General features: G+C 47.0%; 1 protein-coding gene across 1 annotated transcript in view; it reads right to left on the bottom strand.

The window, feature by feature from the left end:
* Window positions 1-15062, bottom strand: part of LOC135809024 (mucin-12-like) — a 51971-nt gene that overhangs the window by 7477 nt on the left and 29432 nt on the right. Inside the window, exons 28-35 of the mRNA XM_065322282.1 lie at window positions 14309-14374; window positions 13995-14091; window positions 8002-8278; window positions 6862-6941; window positions 5634-5729; window positions 5253-5312; window positions 4896-4973; window positions 174-358 (exon numbers count right to left, since the gene is read on the bottom strand). Coding sequence (XP_065178354.1) covers window positions 174-358; window positions 4896-4973; window positions 5253-5312; window positions 5634-5729; window positions 6862-6941; window positions 8002-8278; window positions 13995-14091; window positions 14309-14374 — 939 coding nt within the window. The remainder of the gene's footprint in view (window positions 1-173; window positions 359-4895; window positions 4974-5252; window positions 5313-5633; window positions 5730-6861; window positions 6942-8001; window positions 8279-13994; window positions 14092-14308; window positions 14375-15062) is intronic.

Here is a 15062-nt window from a genome sequence, read left to right as displayed (position 1 = left end):
TATGCCACTTTGTCTTCAGTCCTGGGTGAAGTAGGAATGTAATCAGGCCTCACACCTTGCATGGCTTTCTCTTTCAAATCCATGCAAATAATGTGAACCGGTGTGCACTCCTGGTGCTAGTTCTCCAAGCCAAAAACACTCTTAGGGGGTTATTGAACAGCCCAAAAGCTCACGTTTCAACGGCTGATCCGATGGTGGCATGTTTATACCGAGTGCCAGCGTCCTGTGGTGCGTCGATGGATGAGTAGCTTTCAGGAACAGCAGTAGTCACAGCATGCAGTGATGATGACAGTACACTACTTGCACTGGTGACAACTGACTTCATCATGTGGGCACCTTGTGGGAACTGTGGCAAACCCTGCACAATATTGTAGAATGCACGAGAAGAGCACAGACACAAACATGGGTGTTCAATGGCATACTGCGGTCCAAATATCCTATGCATAAACACACACATACGTACTGTACTGTACTGTACAGTACTTGCTCACTGCCATGACTGGTCACGCGAGTCTCCCCCGAAGAGGGGAGAGAGATTCGAAAGGAAGCTGGGAAAGATGGCTCAATTGGCTATTGAACAGCCCAACGGGTGACACCCCCTGAAATCCCCAAACTCTGGGTGGACTTGGAAATGATCCCACTTATGGGCTCACCACACCTCAGTACGTGGGCGAGGACAGGGTGCAGAAAAGGTATTGACGGCATCAAGGTATCCGTTCCGGGATCCAACTGCAGTTACCCCGGCCCCCAAGGAAGATACTATTTGCTACTAGTGTGGGTGACTAAATCTGACTGGATCTGATATAAGCTTCACTAGCACCACTGATTACACAAGAGTTAATCTAGCCAGAAGTAGTCCACGGTTAACAGGTATGTATACTTCAAATATAAAGTAAATTTCTATGCACACACACACACACACACACACACACACACACACACTCACACACACACACACACACACACACACACACACACACACACACACACACACACACACACACACACACACTTCCCATTTCTCCCTACTGATGTACAGCCGCGGCCAAAGAAATCCAACCCGCAAGTCAAAAGTAGTACCGCCGTTCCATTTCAATTACATCATACAGTACACGGTCCATAAACCAATCCGAGGGCCCCCATGAGCCTTGGCGTTACTTTCAGCGCACACTTTGGGCACGACTGTACTTGCAAAAAGTAGAGAGCACACATTCTATTGTATAGATACATGCACTGTGTTGATTACGGCAGCTACTGTCGCGAATTCGATCCAACGTAACATTCGCGAATGCTAAAATAACTCAGTTTGAATGTTTCACGTAACTTTTCTCCTTTTTTTGTCTATCGCCATATTTGCCATGGCGATGTGCAATGCTGGCAGTTTTGATGCGCATGCTTGATCCTTTGGCGATGATGTTTTTGGTGGGCTGACTGCACTCGAGGAGTTTCAGTTTTTTGTTCTAATGGTACGTCTGACGACGATGAAGCCCAATCCTTGTTGCTCTGTGTCCAATGTCAGTAACGATAGAGCTACAATTGTAGAGCTCTCTCGACTCAGCGAATAGAATAACTTCAGTCAAACAGTATTTCGTGAGTGGCAATCAGGCCGGGAAATTCAAACTGTATTTATGCCACCACAAACTGGTGCCGAAACCCGGGAACAAAGGAAGAACAACACCGTACAGTCTCTTCGTCTCTACATCGACGACAAAGGACTCATCCGAAGCCGTGGAAGACTTGAACATGCAAACCTTCTGCCTTGCTCTAAGTTCCCTATTTTCTTGCCTCATAACTCGGCGGTGACACGCCTGCTCGTCGAAGAGCATCACCGCATTCTCATGCATCCTGGAGTGTCGCATACTCTTGCTAGCATAAGGGAGAAGTACTGGATCCTTAAAGGCCGCAGTACAGTGAAGACTATCCTAAAGAAGTGCATCACATGCCGTCGAGCTGAAGGTGGTCCGTTTCACATGCCAGCAATGGCTCCATTACCACCGGAAAGAGTTAACGTAGCAGAAGCATTCCTGTACACCGGAGTCGACTACTTTGGTCCTCTCTTCGCGAAGACAGCTGAGGCATCGGTGAAGGTTTGGGTAGCCCTCTTCACACGCCTATCAACACGCGCAGCACGCGAGCTTGTTACGGATATGTCATCAGAGCAGTTTCTACTAGCCTTCCGCCGGTTCATATCACGTAGAGGTGTGCCCAGAGCGATGTGGTCAGACAACGCGCCACAGTTTAAAATGACAAAGACGACCCTCGACAAAGCTTGGAAGGAGGTGATCAGCGACCCAGCAGTAGCCGACACCATCACGGCACGCGGCACCGACTGGCACTTTAGTGTGCAGCACACCCCTTGGATGGGTGGAATTTACGAGCGAATGGTAGGGCTTGTGAAACGAGCTCTCCGCAAGACTGTCGGATCAGCCCACCTGACCCCAGACCAGTTGCGGACATTTGTTACAGAAGCGGAGGCCGCAGTTAACAGTCGGCCGCTCATCTACGTGGGGGGGGGGGGGGGAGATACACCTGTGGCTAGCACTGATGTGATCACACCTTCCCACTTTCTATCTTTAAAACCTAATTTAATGTTTCCTGAGTTAATTGATGAACAGAATATCTACCCAGACTTTTTGTGTCGCCTTTCTTCTGCCTCTTCTTTGTTACAGGGGTGGAAGAAAGGCCAAGCCCTCGTCAAGGACTTCTGGACAATTTGGCAACGGGACTACCTGCCAAGTCTCAGAGAGCGCACCAGTACTGGACGCCACAAGCGAGGCACAGGAACCTATGTACCCAGAGTCGGACAGCCGGTCCTCATGGGCGACAGCCAACCACGCGGCACGTGGAAGCTAGGCGTAGTCCAAACTATCCACAAGGGGAAGGACAACGTCACTAGGTCTGTGACACTCAGAACAACTACAGGCAAGTTGTTGCAGCGCCCAGTTAGTACCCCGTATCCACTAGAATGTGAGTTACATGTGAGTTACATGGATGTAACATGTGAGGATGCACATGCACCAACCCCAGTACCATCTCAAGATGTGCATACACCTGCTGTTCATGTAGCGTCCACCACTAATACCAGACCGCAGCACAGAACTGCAACACAGAGCCGGCGTCAAACGGTCGCTCTGAGAGACTCCAATCTTGTGTAACACCATTCGTTCGAGTCAGTTTACAATAACTCAAACACGGATGATTTCTTGCAATATGTCAAGCTGAGACCCAATCTCAGACAATCCATTTTCTTCAGCTCTCCCATGTATTCTTGCTATTTCAGTCATACTACTTTCAGCTCATGCTGCGTCAGTGTAGCTTCCGATCCCTTTTATATTATGGCTATTTCAGTCTAGGTCTTGGTCGGACTATTGTCAACTGTACTGCCTACAGTTTCAGCGGCTGTGTGTTCGCTCAAGTTCAGTTTCTTCTTCTTCCGTTCTTATTAACCCTTTCAGTGCCAAGGACGAGATAACTCGTCCTACAGACCCCCACGCGATTGGCCAAGGACGAGATATCTTGTCCTCGTAGTGCGCACTACTATATCTCACCGGCCATGCACTACAATCTAGCTTGGCCGATTGTGGCTTTTCGAGGGGAAACTAGGGGTTTTCCCCTACTGAATAAGACCTCACTCGCCATGTCTGAGTAAGTAAGGGCGCGGGAGCTTACATTCAGAGCTCTCGAGTGAAAAACATATTTCGATTCAGAAAAAATTAGATTGACGGAACGTACTTTAGGTCCCTCTAGCTGTCCGTCAGACACGGCGAGTCGCCGCATGTCGGCTGAAGAGGTGCTCCAGTCCATCATGGACTCGGACATTGATGACTGGAGCTGCGATAGTGAAGGCGATGACTCGGATGCGGACATAGCCGTCCGCGATCGTGACGGAACAAATTTCGCGGACTCGTCCGCCGTGGTCGATGTTGTACCTACTGCCGTGGTCGCCTTGGACGGCCCTGAGGATATCGGAGATGTCGATGTCGAGTTTGAGCAGGGCGCAGCAGCACAAGCTACGCCAGCGAGGGACAACAAGTGGGTTTGAATTGATGCGACTAATTTAAAAAATAAGATTTTTTATGAAAATGGCCCGGCCAACAGCGTACATCTGGCCTGGCACTGAAAGGGTTAATAACAATTCCGCTGCCTTCAAGCAGCTCAGCCTATTTCTCAGTTTTCAGGTTTACTTGTCTACACTTCAATAGGTAACTTCAGTTCCAAGTCACTTGTGGACTCAGTGTCAGTACTCGCAAAGTTTTCAGTCACAACCACTTTGCCTCAGCATAATTTAGAATTTCTTTCTTTCATTTTCTACCTTTGTTGCATTCACCACATTTTTTCTCTCTTGCTGTCTCGGGAGTGTCGCGAATTCGATCTTACGTAACATTCGCGAATGCTAAAATAACTCAGTTTGAATGTTTCACGTAACTTTTCTCCTTTTTTTGTCTATCGCCATATTTGCCATGGTGATGTGCAATGCTGGCAGTTTTGATGCGCATGCTTGATCCTTTGGCGATGATGTTTTTGGTGGGCTGACTGCACTCGAGGAGTTTCAGTTTTTTGTTCTAATGGTACGTCTGACGACGATGAAGTCCAATCCTTGTTGCTCTGTGTCCAATGTCAGTAACAATTAATTCAGTAACGATAGAGCTACAATTGTAGAGCTCTCTCGACTCAGCGAATAGAATAACTCCAGTCAAACAGTATTTTGTGAGTGGCAATCCGGTCGGGAAATTCAAACTGTATTTATGCCACCACAGCTACCCTAACCCTGGTAGATCACACAGATTGCACTCAAGTACAACAAAAAGAAGTATATACATGCCTGGCATAGAACTCACACAATGTTAAGCAGTATGCTTCAAATAACACAAGTTACAATGTTACACAAAACACACCTTGCCAGTAAACATCAGCTGCTGAGTACGTTTGCGCTGACTGCTAACTGACCCTCCCTTATGATCTGGTAGTGTGTACTGCCATTAACGGAACAGAGAAGAAAAATAAGGACACAACGCAGCCGTTACACAACACAGCCATGACACAACACAGTCGTGAGACAACGCAGCCATGAGAACTCACAATGTAGCCGTGACACAATATTAGCACAATATCCAGTCAAAGAATCTCATACAACGCTTGCTGGGGTGCTGGCGAAGGTGAGCTTTATCAAGCATTATATCCTCGCTCACCGCGTACTCTCATGCAACTACATCAACTACACGAGGAAAACAGAGCAAGACGTGCTGCCCTACCTCAACCTGCCAGAGCTGAGAGAATGTACCAACGTCACGTGGTTCAAATGTCACATGGATCTGCATAGCAATACAGAGCACACAATAAAGGACATTCTGATCCAAGAAACTCTGAGAAAAAAAAATTATTTCGAAGAACTACAAGACACAGCAGGCCAGGGAAAGTTTCAAAAAGTCATGTGACAGATCAACTCAACACCACAGGCTAGTAGCCAGTACCTCCCCCGTAGCCAGTACCTCCCCCGTAGCCAGTACCTCCCCCGTAGCCAGTACCTCCCCCGTAGCCATTACACCCCACAGTACTTGTAGCAGCACAGTGTTTGCTTCAGCACAGTGCTTGTAGTGCCTGTAGCAGCACAATGTGCCTAGTAATGTACTTACCTCCTTGTTCTGCAGTGGATCTAGTGCACCATAACGACCATCCACTACAAACGCTGCATACAGTGCCTGACTTTCAAACATGTCACTTCCAACCGGCTGTATGAAGTAACAAAACCATAACAGAGAATCATCATGTTAGAACAAACCAAATCAATTTCCAAATATTCACCCCATTTTACCGGACACGTCAGCCTTTTACGCAGCAAAGAGCAAATTCAAAAACCAGGGGTGGACATTCATACGGGAATTCGCCCGAGCCATCTGTAAGTTGTTGAGACTGCATTGTTCAGAAAATACTGCACTCACACTCACTGCTGTATGTGCCATCAAACAGTGAATGAGTCCCAACATGTCAAGGTGTGTGTGTGTGTGTGTGTGTGTGTGTGTGTGTGTGTGTGTGTGTGTGTGTGTGTGTGTGTGTGTGTGTGTGTGTGTGTGTGTGTGTGTGTGTGTGTGTGTGAGTGTGTGAGTGTGTGAGTGTGTGAGTGTGTGTGTGTGTGTGTGTGTGTGTGTGTGTGTGTGTGTGTGTGTGTGTGTGTGTGTGTGTGTGTGTGTGTGTGTGTGTGTGTGTGTGTGTGTGTGTGTGAATGTGTAGACTCATCGTGTAGCACAGGGCAGTAAACTTTGAAATAGATTGTGGAGGTTCAAAGAGCAAGAGTAGACTTTAAAAAGCCACGGTCGACATATAACCGACCAAATACGGCATACAGAACCAAAGTGTGACATGGCATTGATGACAGCTTAGCAAGCAAACGGCGGAGACAAGAGGTCAATATAACGCACAATATCTACTGACCAAGAACAACACCGACACATAGCCATAATATGTTACAAACTAGAAAATGTATGGACCGAAGTGTGTTCTTTTCGGGACATCCCTAGTTCCTCAGGGGACTCTCTTTCCAAGGTATTCCAGTGCCTTCGGAGAATCCTTGAAGTTAAAAAATGTCATGGTTTCCATGAGACTCAGTTAAACTGAGTTTCAGCACCCTCAGGAACGCCACCACACACCAGGATCAAGCCGCAGATGAAGCTCCTAAGCGGTGAGAGGTGAGTAGATCAGACCCACCACCAAGTGGTCGAAGACAGAACATCCCATTCCCTGTATTCATGTATCCCTCGTTCCAGGTCACGAGTTCCCAATTAATAGACCATCGCTAAAAATACCCGTATCACAGTAATATTGGAGCTGTAGACAAAACATTGTACGGCCTACTATACTACTGACCATCACATAGGCTGGTCTCAGAGACAAGACTTGCCACTTCATTACGGACGATGTCACATTGTTCAGAGAAACACCAGATTCTACAAGAGAAGAAAAAAAACACCGGGCACACAACCGCGCAGACAGGCAAACACAGACAAACGAATAACATGCGTGCACATGCGGATACATTCCAAAAAAAGGTTGGTACAGCCACCTTCATTCATATCACTGATCAAAAAAACGCTGGTGTTGGCTATGGAGCTGCATGGGTGGCATTGTATTACGGAAATGTGTTTGTCATGCCACTGAAACTGACAAAACAATATTCTGCCTTGATCTGCGCCGTTCCAAGTCTAGATCAGAAACACGTGTTCTACACGGTGAGAATGTTTCTGAACGTTTGTAACAGCGTAATGACCCAAGTGACCAACACAATTTTCTTCCTCCTGAGATCAGACTCGACAAGAGCGCTTATGGTTCTTGTTGCGCTGCCCTGTGTCGGTCCTAAACCAGAAATTCCAAATAGAAATTTGTGCTTGGCACAGCTAATCTGCTAATGCAAGTTGCATCACTGTGGTTCAGAATTGCTACACAAGCTGTCGATCGACTTGTGATTTAGGCCCCCCCCCCCCCTCTCCGAATGAACGAAGCTTGTTTCGGGGACGATAAAAAGTTTTCGCGATGGCTCCTAATAAGCCTACATTACAACGCTGTACTCCATATGTGGAGTGATGCACAATGGTAAAACCATGCACAAAAGTTCCCAATCGCCCCTCTTCAATTTGAAGCTGGCTACAGCTATGAAATGAATACACACACATACACATACAGAGAGTGTGTAAGTGTATGTGTGAGTGTGAGTGTGGGGGTGTGAGTGTGGGGGTGTGAGTGTGTATGTGTGCATGTGGGTGAGTGAGTGAGTGAGTGAGTGAGAGAGAGAGAGAGAGAGAGAGACAGACAGACAGCACGTGTGCAAGCGCGCGCGCAAGAGAGAGAGAGAGAGAGAGAGAGAGAGAGAGAGAGAGAGAGAGAGAGAGAGAGAGAGAGAGAGAGAGAGAGAGAGAGAGAGAGAGAGAGAGAGAGAGAGAGAGAGAGAGAGAGAGAGAGAGAGAGGGGGCAGACAGGCACAAGCTGGCGACCAGGCAACAAGCATCTCACCAGATGATTGTCCAATGGGAACCGGTGGGAAGGCAATAGTTCGAAGAGATGATGATGATGGTGCATTATGAACTGCACTACCACCATCATCCTGTGACAATAACGTTGAAGTAGGCTTATCGCGTAATTTCTTTCCCACAGTCGTCTTCAGTGTACCGGCGACTGCTGGTGTTGCTGTTGGTGCTGCCTGTGAATCTGGCAATGATGTAGATTTGTCTTGCTCAACAGAAGGAGAAAAGGGGTACTGGAGAGTGGATGCAACATTGATGATAACATCCTGGAAAATAAATCAGGAACAATGACGACGACAACCACAAGAGCAGCAAAGATGTATTGAACAGCGAAAAGCCACAGTGACAGATACATTTTAAATTTTAGGGCTGAAACGATCGTGGATTTTCACCTATCGATTACTCTTGAGCTTAACGATCGATTTATCGATTATAATCGTTAGCAAATAGTGTCAGAATTTTGTGCAAACATTGCTCTGTTTCCGAAATCTAAGCCATTATAATACCACAAATTTGCATTAAGCGGGATTCACAGAAGCTTTTTTGCGATGCGACACGCGATGCGACAGACGCGAAACCGGGAAAACCCCAAATCGCAGCCATGTCGCACCCCACGCAACTGCCGCAACTGGGCCATCGCAGGCCATCGCAGAAGTTGAGCGGGATTCACAGAAGCTTTTTTGCGATGCGACACGCGATGCGACGCGATCTGCGATGCATGCGTGCGATGCGAACTCGCGAAATACCATTCACAGAAGAAGTCAACGATGCGACAAAGTTTTGCTGATTTGGGTACGTCACCATGATATTCGCGCGGTTTGACACAACTTGTAAAAATTTATAGGCAACTCTTGCACCTTTGTACAACTTTGCTGTAGAAAAGGTCAAAATCGTACACCAAATCGCTTGTCGCATCGCATCGCATCGCAAAAGTTGAGCCAAGCTCAACTTCTGCGATGGCCTGCGATGGCCCAGTTGCGGCAGTTGCGTGGGGTGCGACATGGCTGCGATTTGGGGTTTTCCCGGTTTCGCGTCTGTCGCATCGCGTGTCGCATCGCAAAAAAGCTTCTGTGAATCCCGCTTTAGTGACAGGGTAGCTCAGAAACATGGTAATTATAAAGTAAATTTAACCTCAGAATATGCACCATGCCTCTGGCAACTACATACTCACAGTGTAAACTGATTCAAGCTTCACAAAACGAGGGTTTTCAGTACTTTTTGGACTCAAAACCCCTAACGAGTAATCTATAACGTAACGATTACTTGATTGATAAGGAATTATCGATCGATTACCGAGTAATTGGTATAATCGTTTCAGCCCGAATTTTAATACACTAGGGATGATTGTTTGACCCGACCGACCCGACCACGCAACACTTGCAACTACCAGCACACAACAGGCGCGTACGCAGGGGGGCGTTGCCCGGAAACCCCCCAAATGTTCCAAACGATTAACGTTTTTGAGCATATTTTGGTAGGGTGCACGATCGATCTGGCAAGAATGCAAAAATTCAACAGATCGGAACTCAGTCAAATCTCGCTCAAATCCAACGATCCAAATATCCAGGTCGAATAGAAAACTCTCAGCTGTCGGTTGAAACAATTTGCGACGCGCTGCAAGCAATGGCTCTTGAGATAAATCGTTCGTAAGTTGAGCCGCGATCTCGCAATTTCAAAAGCGCGCAGTGCGACTCGAGTATCGAGAATTTGAGACTTTTCGTCACGCTGACTTGCTCAAATTTGCAGGGGCTTCACTTGTGATATTTTCAAGAGTACACAGCAAAAATCGAAACTCTGCGATCAAGAAAAACGAAATCGCTGGAGCAGGACGCGTTTGGGCCTTTGGCCCAGTTTGGGGCATTTTTTCGCACCGTCGCTGCACTCTACCGCTATAGCATATAGCGCTGGATATGTACATGGCTGTACTGTGTCCTGGCTATCATGGTCGACCTCATTCTCTCCCTGGTACCTTTCCACTTCCAGGAAGCCTAAGATAATGAAGATTTAGTGAGTAGAACTGACGTTATGATCCAAAGAACACGAAAAATGCATCATTTTGAAAATTTCCTAGCGCTCTTTAGAAAGGGGTTTTAAAATGAGTCATTGTTTGCGATTCGGTTGGAAATCCCCCTAGAGGTGACCCTGCGAACGCGCCTGCGCAACGTCCACCACCAAACAGTCCACTGCAGAAAAAATACCTGACTAGGCGTGTTGATTTGTTCCAAAAGAAAATGGGAACTCACCAGAGGAAAATGATACAATTGAATGAGTATTGCCATCATACACATGAGATAATGTCACACATGAAAAGATAACACAAACTGAATGGCGGTAGTATCCACACACTACCAAACAAGACTAGTAGTGCAGTATTGACCATCAGAACTGCTGATCATGAGGAGAAAGAGAGGTGCAATAACAGGTTACCGCCGTAACTACAATCTCACACGTACACAGCAATGGTGTTGGGAGATGCATGTAATGGGATCGCACACAAGGATGCCAAAACAATGTAACCATAACAGTGCATCCATAACAACACAGCAGGTGGCTGATACCAGCATCCTTGCAGCAAATCTCATATACATATGGTGCGTAGTTTAGGCAGCAACCTACTGGTGTCTCTGTTCAGCTTGTGATTAGCTCTTCTGATGATAGTCTTGTCTGGTATAGCGTGTTTACAATACTGCCATCCTGCACTATTCGGTTTGTGATACTTTTTCTTCTTCTTCATGTTTGAGTTTATTCAGTGTACACTATTGTGTCATTATCTCATGTGTCTTCGGGGTGCTGAGTTGAATGGTCTTGGTCCGAGGAAGCTGAGACGCTCTTCCTCCTTTATTCCCAATTGAACTCGCCACTTCTACCGAAACTGGGTGACTGCGCCCTACTAGATGAGGATTTGTCTGCAAAATGTCACTTAAAGCGCCATTTCGTTCTTATAAAAGCACGGATGAACGCGATTGGCCTATATATTGTAGTCTTTTGGACGCTAAGTTGACTGGTTTTGGTCCGAAACGGCTGCGATGCAGCGTTCAGCCCTTATTCTCAATCGAACATGGTTGAATAAGCGGTCACGTGCACATGCGTACCCAGTCGCCTAGTCACCGTGCCTGCAGGCTACTTCCTCCGTTAAGCAAAACTTCGTTGCGTTTTTACGGTTCAGTCCATATCATTCTATGGCTACGAACATGCTTTGCAAAGTGGAAAACAAGGCAGCATATGAAAGATATTTATTTACAGAGGTCACACAGCTCGTTTCAAAGCAGTCCAGCTTCACTCTTCGTCTGAATCTGATGACGACTCACTCCCTGATGACATCGAGTCTGCATCATCGCTGACTGTCGCCACCGGCGCTGCCAGCTTTTGTTCCGCAGCATTTATAAGTTTCCAAGACACGATTATTTTGATCGTGGAGATCGCCAAGTTCTTCGCTCGAACTGTGAGCTTGACGACCTCCACAGTGGCACTGGTAGTTATAGCCACTCTCCGGAACGCCATGGAAGGAGTCATACAGACCCAAACAAACGCTCCCCATCTTCGCAGCGGTGTAGTCGTGCCAGCATGTTTCCACACCCTGCCGAAGCTCCTTTTTGGTTTCCTTCGCCACGAGTGACACGTCTGTCTACAGGCTGTGGAAGAACGCCAAGTCGTCGACGTTGAGATCAGGATTTTGCGCCGACTGAAAGACAACCTGAATGTCAAAAGCTTTTCATTTCCCCTGCGCTGCAAACACAAGTGCATTGATTTTGGTTGTGTGCGGATGCGCACCATCGACTCGTGCTAGTACAGCAGTGCCTGAGTGCTGGCCGGCTCCTGGACACTTCTTCGAGCCACGCGGCCTTTCAAACTGTTTCTCATTTTCGCACTTTTGTGTCATGCGCGCGCGCCTGGGGCTGTGTTCTGGTGACATCTTGTCGAGAAACGGTTCTGCTTCGCCGATTTTTTCAAAGGACTCCATGCTTTTCGGAGGTTCAAAAGCCTGTCAGAACAATGGACGACAACTCAGCTACCCTATGTAGGGGATAGATCACTGACATGTATGTCTAATGCCGACAGAAATATCATGACAAGAACACTAAAAACGCAACGAAGTTTTGCTTAGCGGAGGAAGTACAACTTTCACACCGAGGCTCAACTCAAAGGTTCAAAGGCTCAACTCGAGTGCCAGGAATGCGCTCAAACAGGCTGTAAGTTGCACCCTGCAGGCACGGTGACCAGCTGACTGATGTACGCATGAGCACGTGACCGCTTATTCAACCATGTTCGATTGGGAATGAGGGCTGAACGCTGCATCGCAGCCGTTTCGGACCAAAACCAGTCGACTCAGCGTCCAAAAGACTACAACATATGGGCCAATCACGTTCATCCATGCTTTTATAAGGACGAAATGGCGCTTTTAGTCACATTTTGCATACAAATCCCCATCTATAGTCTGTTTCAAAAAGATTAGCAATCAGGTTTTGGTCTTAAAAAGTATGAAGATCAGGGAAAATTGGACAACGAAGTACATAAAAGGGCTGGTTAGGGCACGGCAAATTGTTCTGTGAAGGTTTCGGAACAATTGGACCAGCCGTTAAGGAGTTAGAATTTCGGCCAGGTTTCCGGCCTTTTCCCATGGTTTACAATTTGCCCTGGAAGCCAGTATCGCTTTTTCTATCAAAACCCACGATTTATCTTTTCCTTTCTGACCCTGTGGTTATGGATGCTGTCTGCTGACCATGAAGTTGTGAGTTCAAATCCTAACCCATCTTCAACTCACACTTTTTTCATTGTTTTTTGGTGATCAAGCAGACTTGTTGTTGTTCACGGTTGTTGTTGTTGTTGGAGCTCCCGCTTCCTCCCGAACTGACTGACACTTGACTGGCTCACGCCATGTGAACACACCCACAACACTGAAACGGTGTGAGTGAATACGGAAGTCATTGCGCTGTAGCTACGTGTTGAATACACCGGCACATCGATCGATTTCTTTTTGAGAATTATTTTAGTATTTCAAGATCGCCAATTTATTTGAATTTAGAAGTCAACGCCGACTTCTACATTGTATCAGCTTCCACAGGCGTCTGCTTTTCTCAAAATGTTGTCGAAGTCATACGGATAGCTTCGCCAAGTCATGGCCTTGGGTATGAGTCTGTGTCGATGTCGTTTTCGTCACATGGTGAGAGTAAATTGCATCGCAGCTCAAAGAAACTATTTGGTCACAAAACATATTGGGACCCATGCCGCTCGTCAGCCTCGGCATTTACTACACTTTCGACATGTCCTCTCTGACTCCATAATCGATACGAGGAAGAACTCGTTTGTTGTGAACCAGACGTACACGACTGTACCGACATCGACCTGAGTGAGTTGTCATTTTTCATGCTTTCGCGCGGAATATTTCTTCGAGTTCACAGTGAGTTTTTCCAGGCAGCGCTCGATCGCTCATACGGTAAGACGGCAAACTCCCCGGGCGATCACCAGGATTGCTAATCTTTTTGAAACTGACTGTAGTAGGGCAGGGCGCAGTCACCCAGTTTCGGTAGAAGTGGCGAGTTCGATTGGGAATAAAGGGGGACGGGAGCGTCTCAGCTTCCTCGGACCAAGACCATTCGACTCAGCACCCCAAAGACTACAATTGTTGAAAGAACTTCCCCTTTAAATTGCATCATTCAACAACTGACTCTCCTCTGATAATTTCCAATTATCTGGAGGGCTCAACAAGTCTTGTTAACTGTTTTTGCCGGTGTCCGGAAGTGTAGTATGGTTTCTTTCGTCTTGCTGGTGCTTGCAATTGATGTCTGATGTGTTGGTGTCTGCGAATTTTTGTATAGTTTCATAATAATAAACTTTCATTGCATCTGGGAAGCATCTCTACGTACTATACTGAATGGACTGACCGAAAGAGGTTGGCGATAACCAAACTAGAAAAATCTCGGATCATATGATTACAAACAGTTCTCCTAAGCCGGAACACATTCATCTGTAGCACAGCATTACCTTCCTTGTCTGCCCGCACGTAAACGTTAGTGTAGTGCTTGGTGGATAGGAGATATCAGCTGACACTTTCAACGTCACAGACACAGCTAGGCTGCCCCTGGCCACACATAAACAAACAGCAGAAAACAAAACAACAAACCACTTGCATGCATGTAGGTATATAGGTACAGTACATGTATATGTATACTAACTTAGTACACACACACACACACACACACACACACACACACACACACACACACACACACACACACACACACGCACGCACACACGCATGCACACACACACGCGTGCGCGCGCACAAGTCAACTTACCGAGCCGGTACAATGCCATGGTCTGGTGATACACGTAGCAAATAACCAGGCCAGTGAACACCGAATCTACAAATAGAAATCACAACCAGCACATGCACCAGCCACACATGCACACACACACACGCACGCACACACACATGCACACGCACATACACACGCACCCCCCCCCTCCCCCCCCCCCCCCCCACACACACACACGCAAACGCGTGCACGCACACAAACGGGAAAAAATGAAAATGCAAGCACATGGCACAACAACAACAAAAGTAACAAGACAGAAATCAATAGTTTCTACAACAGAATGTGCCGGAGAAGCTCTGAACTGGTCCACTTAGTGAAACATAGCAAGGAACTACATGTACTAGCATTAATCCCAACCACAGCGATCACCAGAACAGCAACAGTGTTGATTTCAGGACTATTGGCAGTTTGCTGCTGCATAATAATTGACATCACCGTAACAAGAGTATATAAGCCTCCAAGAGTGTGCCACTCCTGATACCCTTTCTATGGGGTTTGCCGACGGCGAAAACACACATCACGTGGTGTAGTGTCCCAGTCGTACGTTTCCAGCCTGTTTTTAGCGCGCAGCGGAGTAACAATAAAAGCACTCCCTGGCAGAAACTCACTGCGGTTATGCAACTCGCCAACATAATCATGGCAGCATTTCGGATTGCGGGCACGCTATCCTTAGTTGTATGCAGTACAAAACGTACCTGAAACACGCGATGTGAGTTTTCGCCGTCGGAGACCC

Source organism: Sycon ciliatum, chromosome 2 (assembly GCF_964019385.1).
Source record: "Sycon ciliatum chromosome 2, ocSycCili1.1, whole genome shotgun sequence".
Taxonomy (NCBI): Eukaryota; Metazoa; Porifera; class Calcarea; order Leucosolenida; family Sycettidae; genus Sycon; species Sycon ciliatum.
This window is presented reverse-complemented; position numbering and strand designations above follow the sequence as displayed.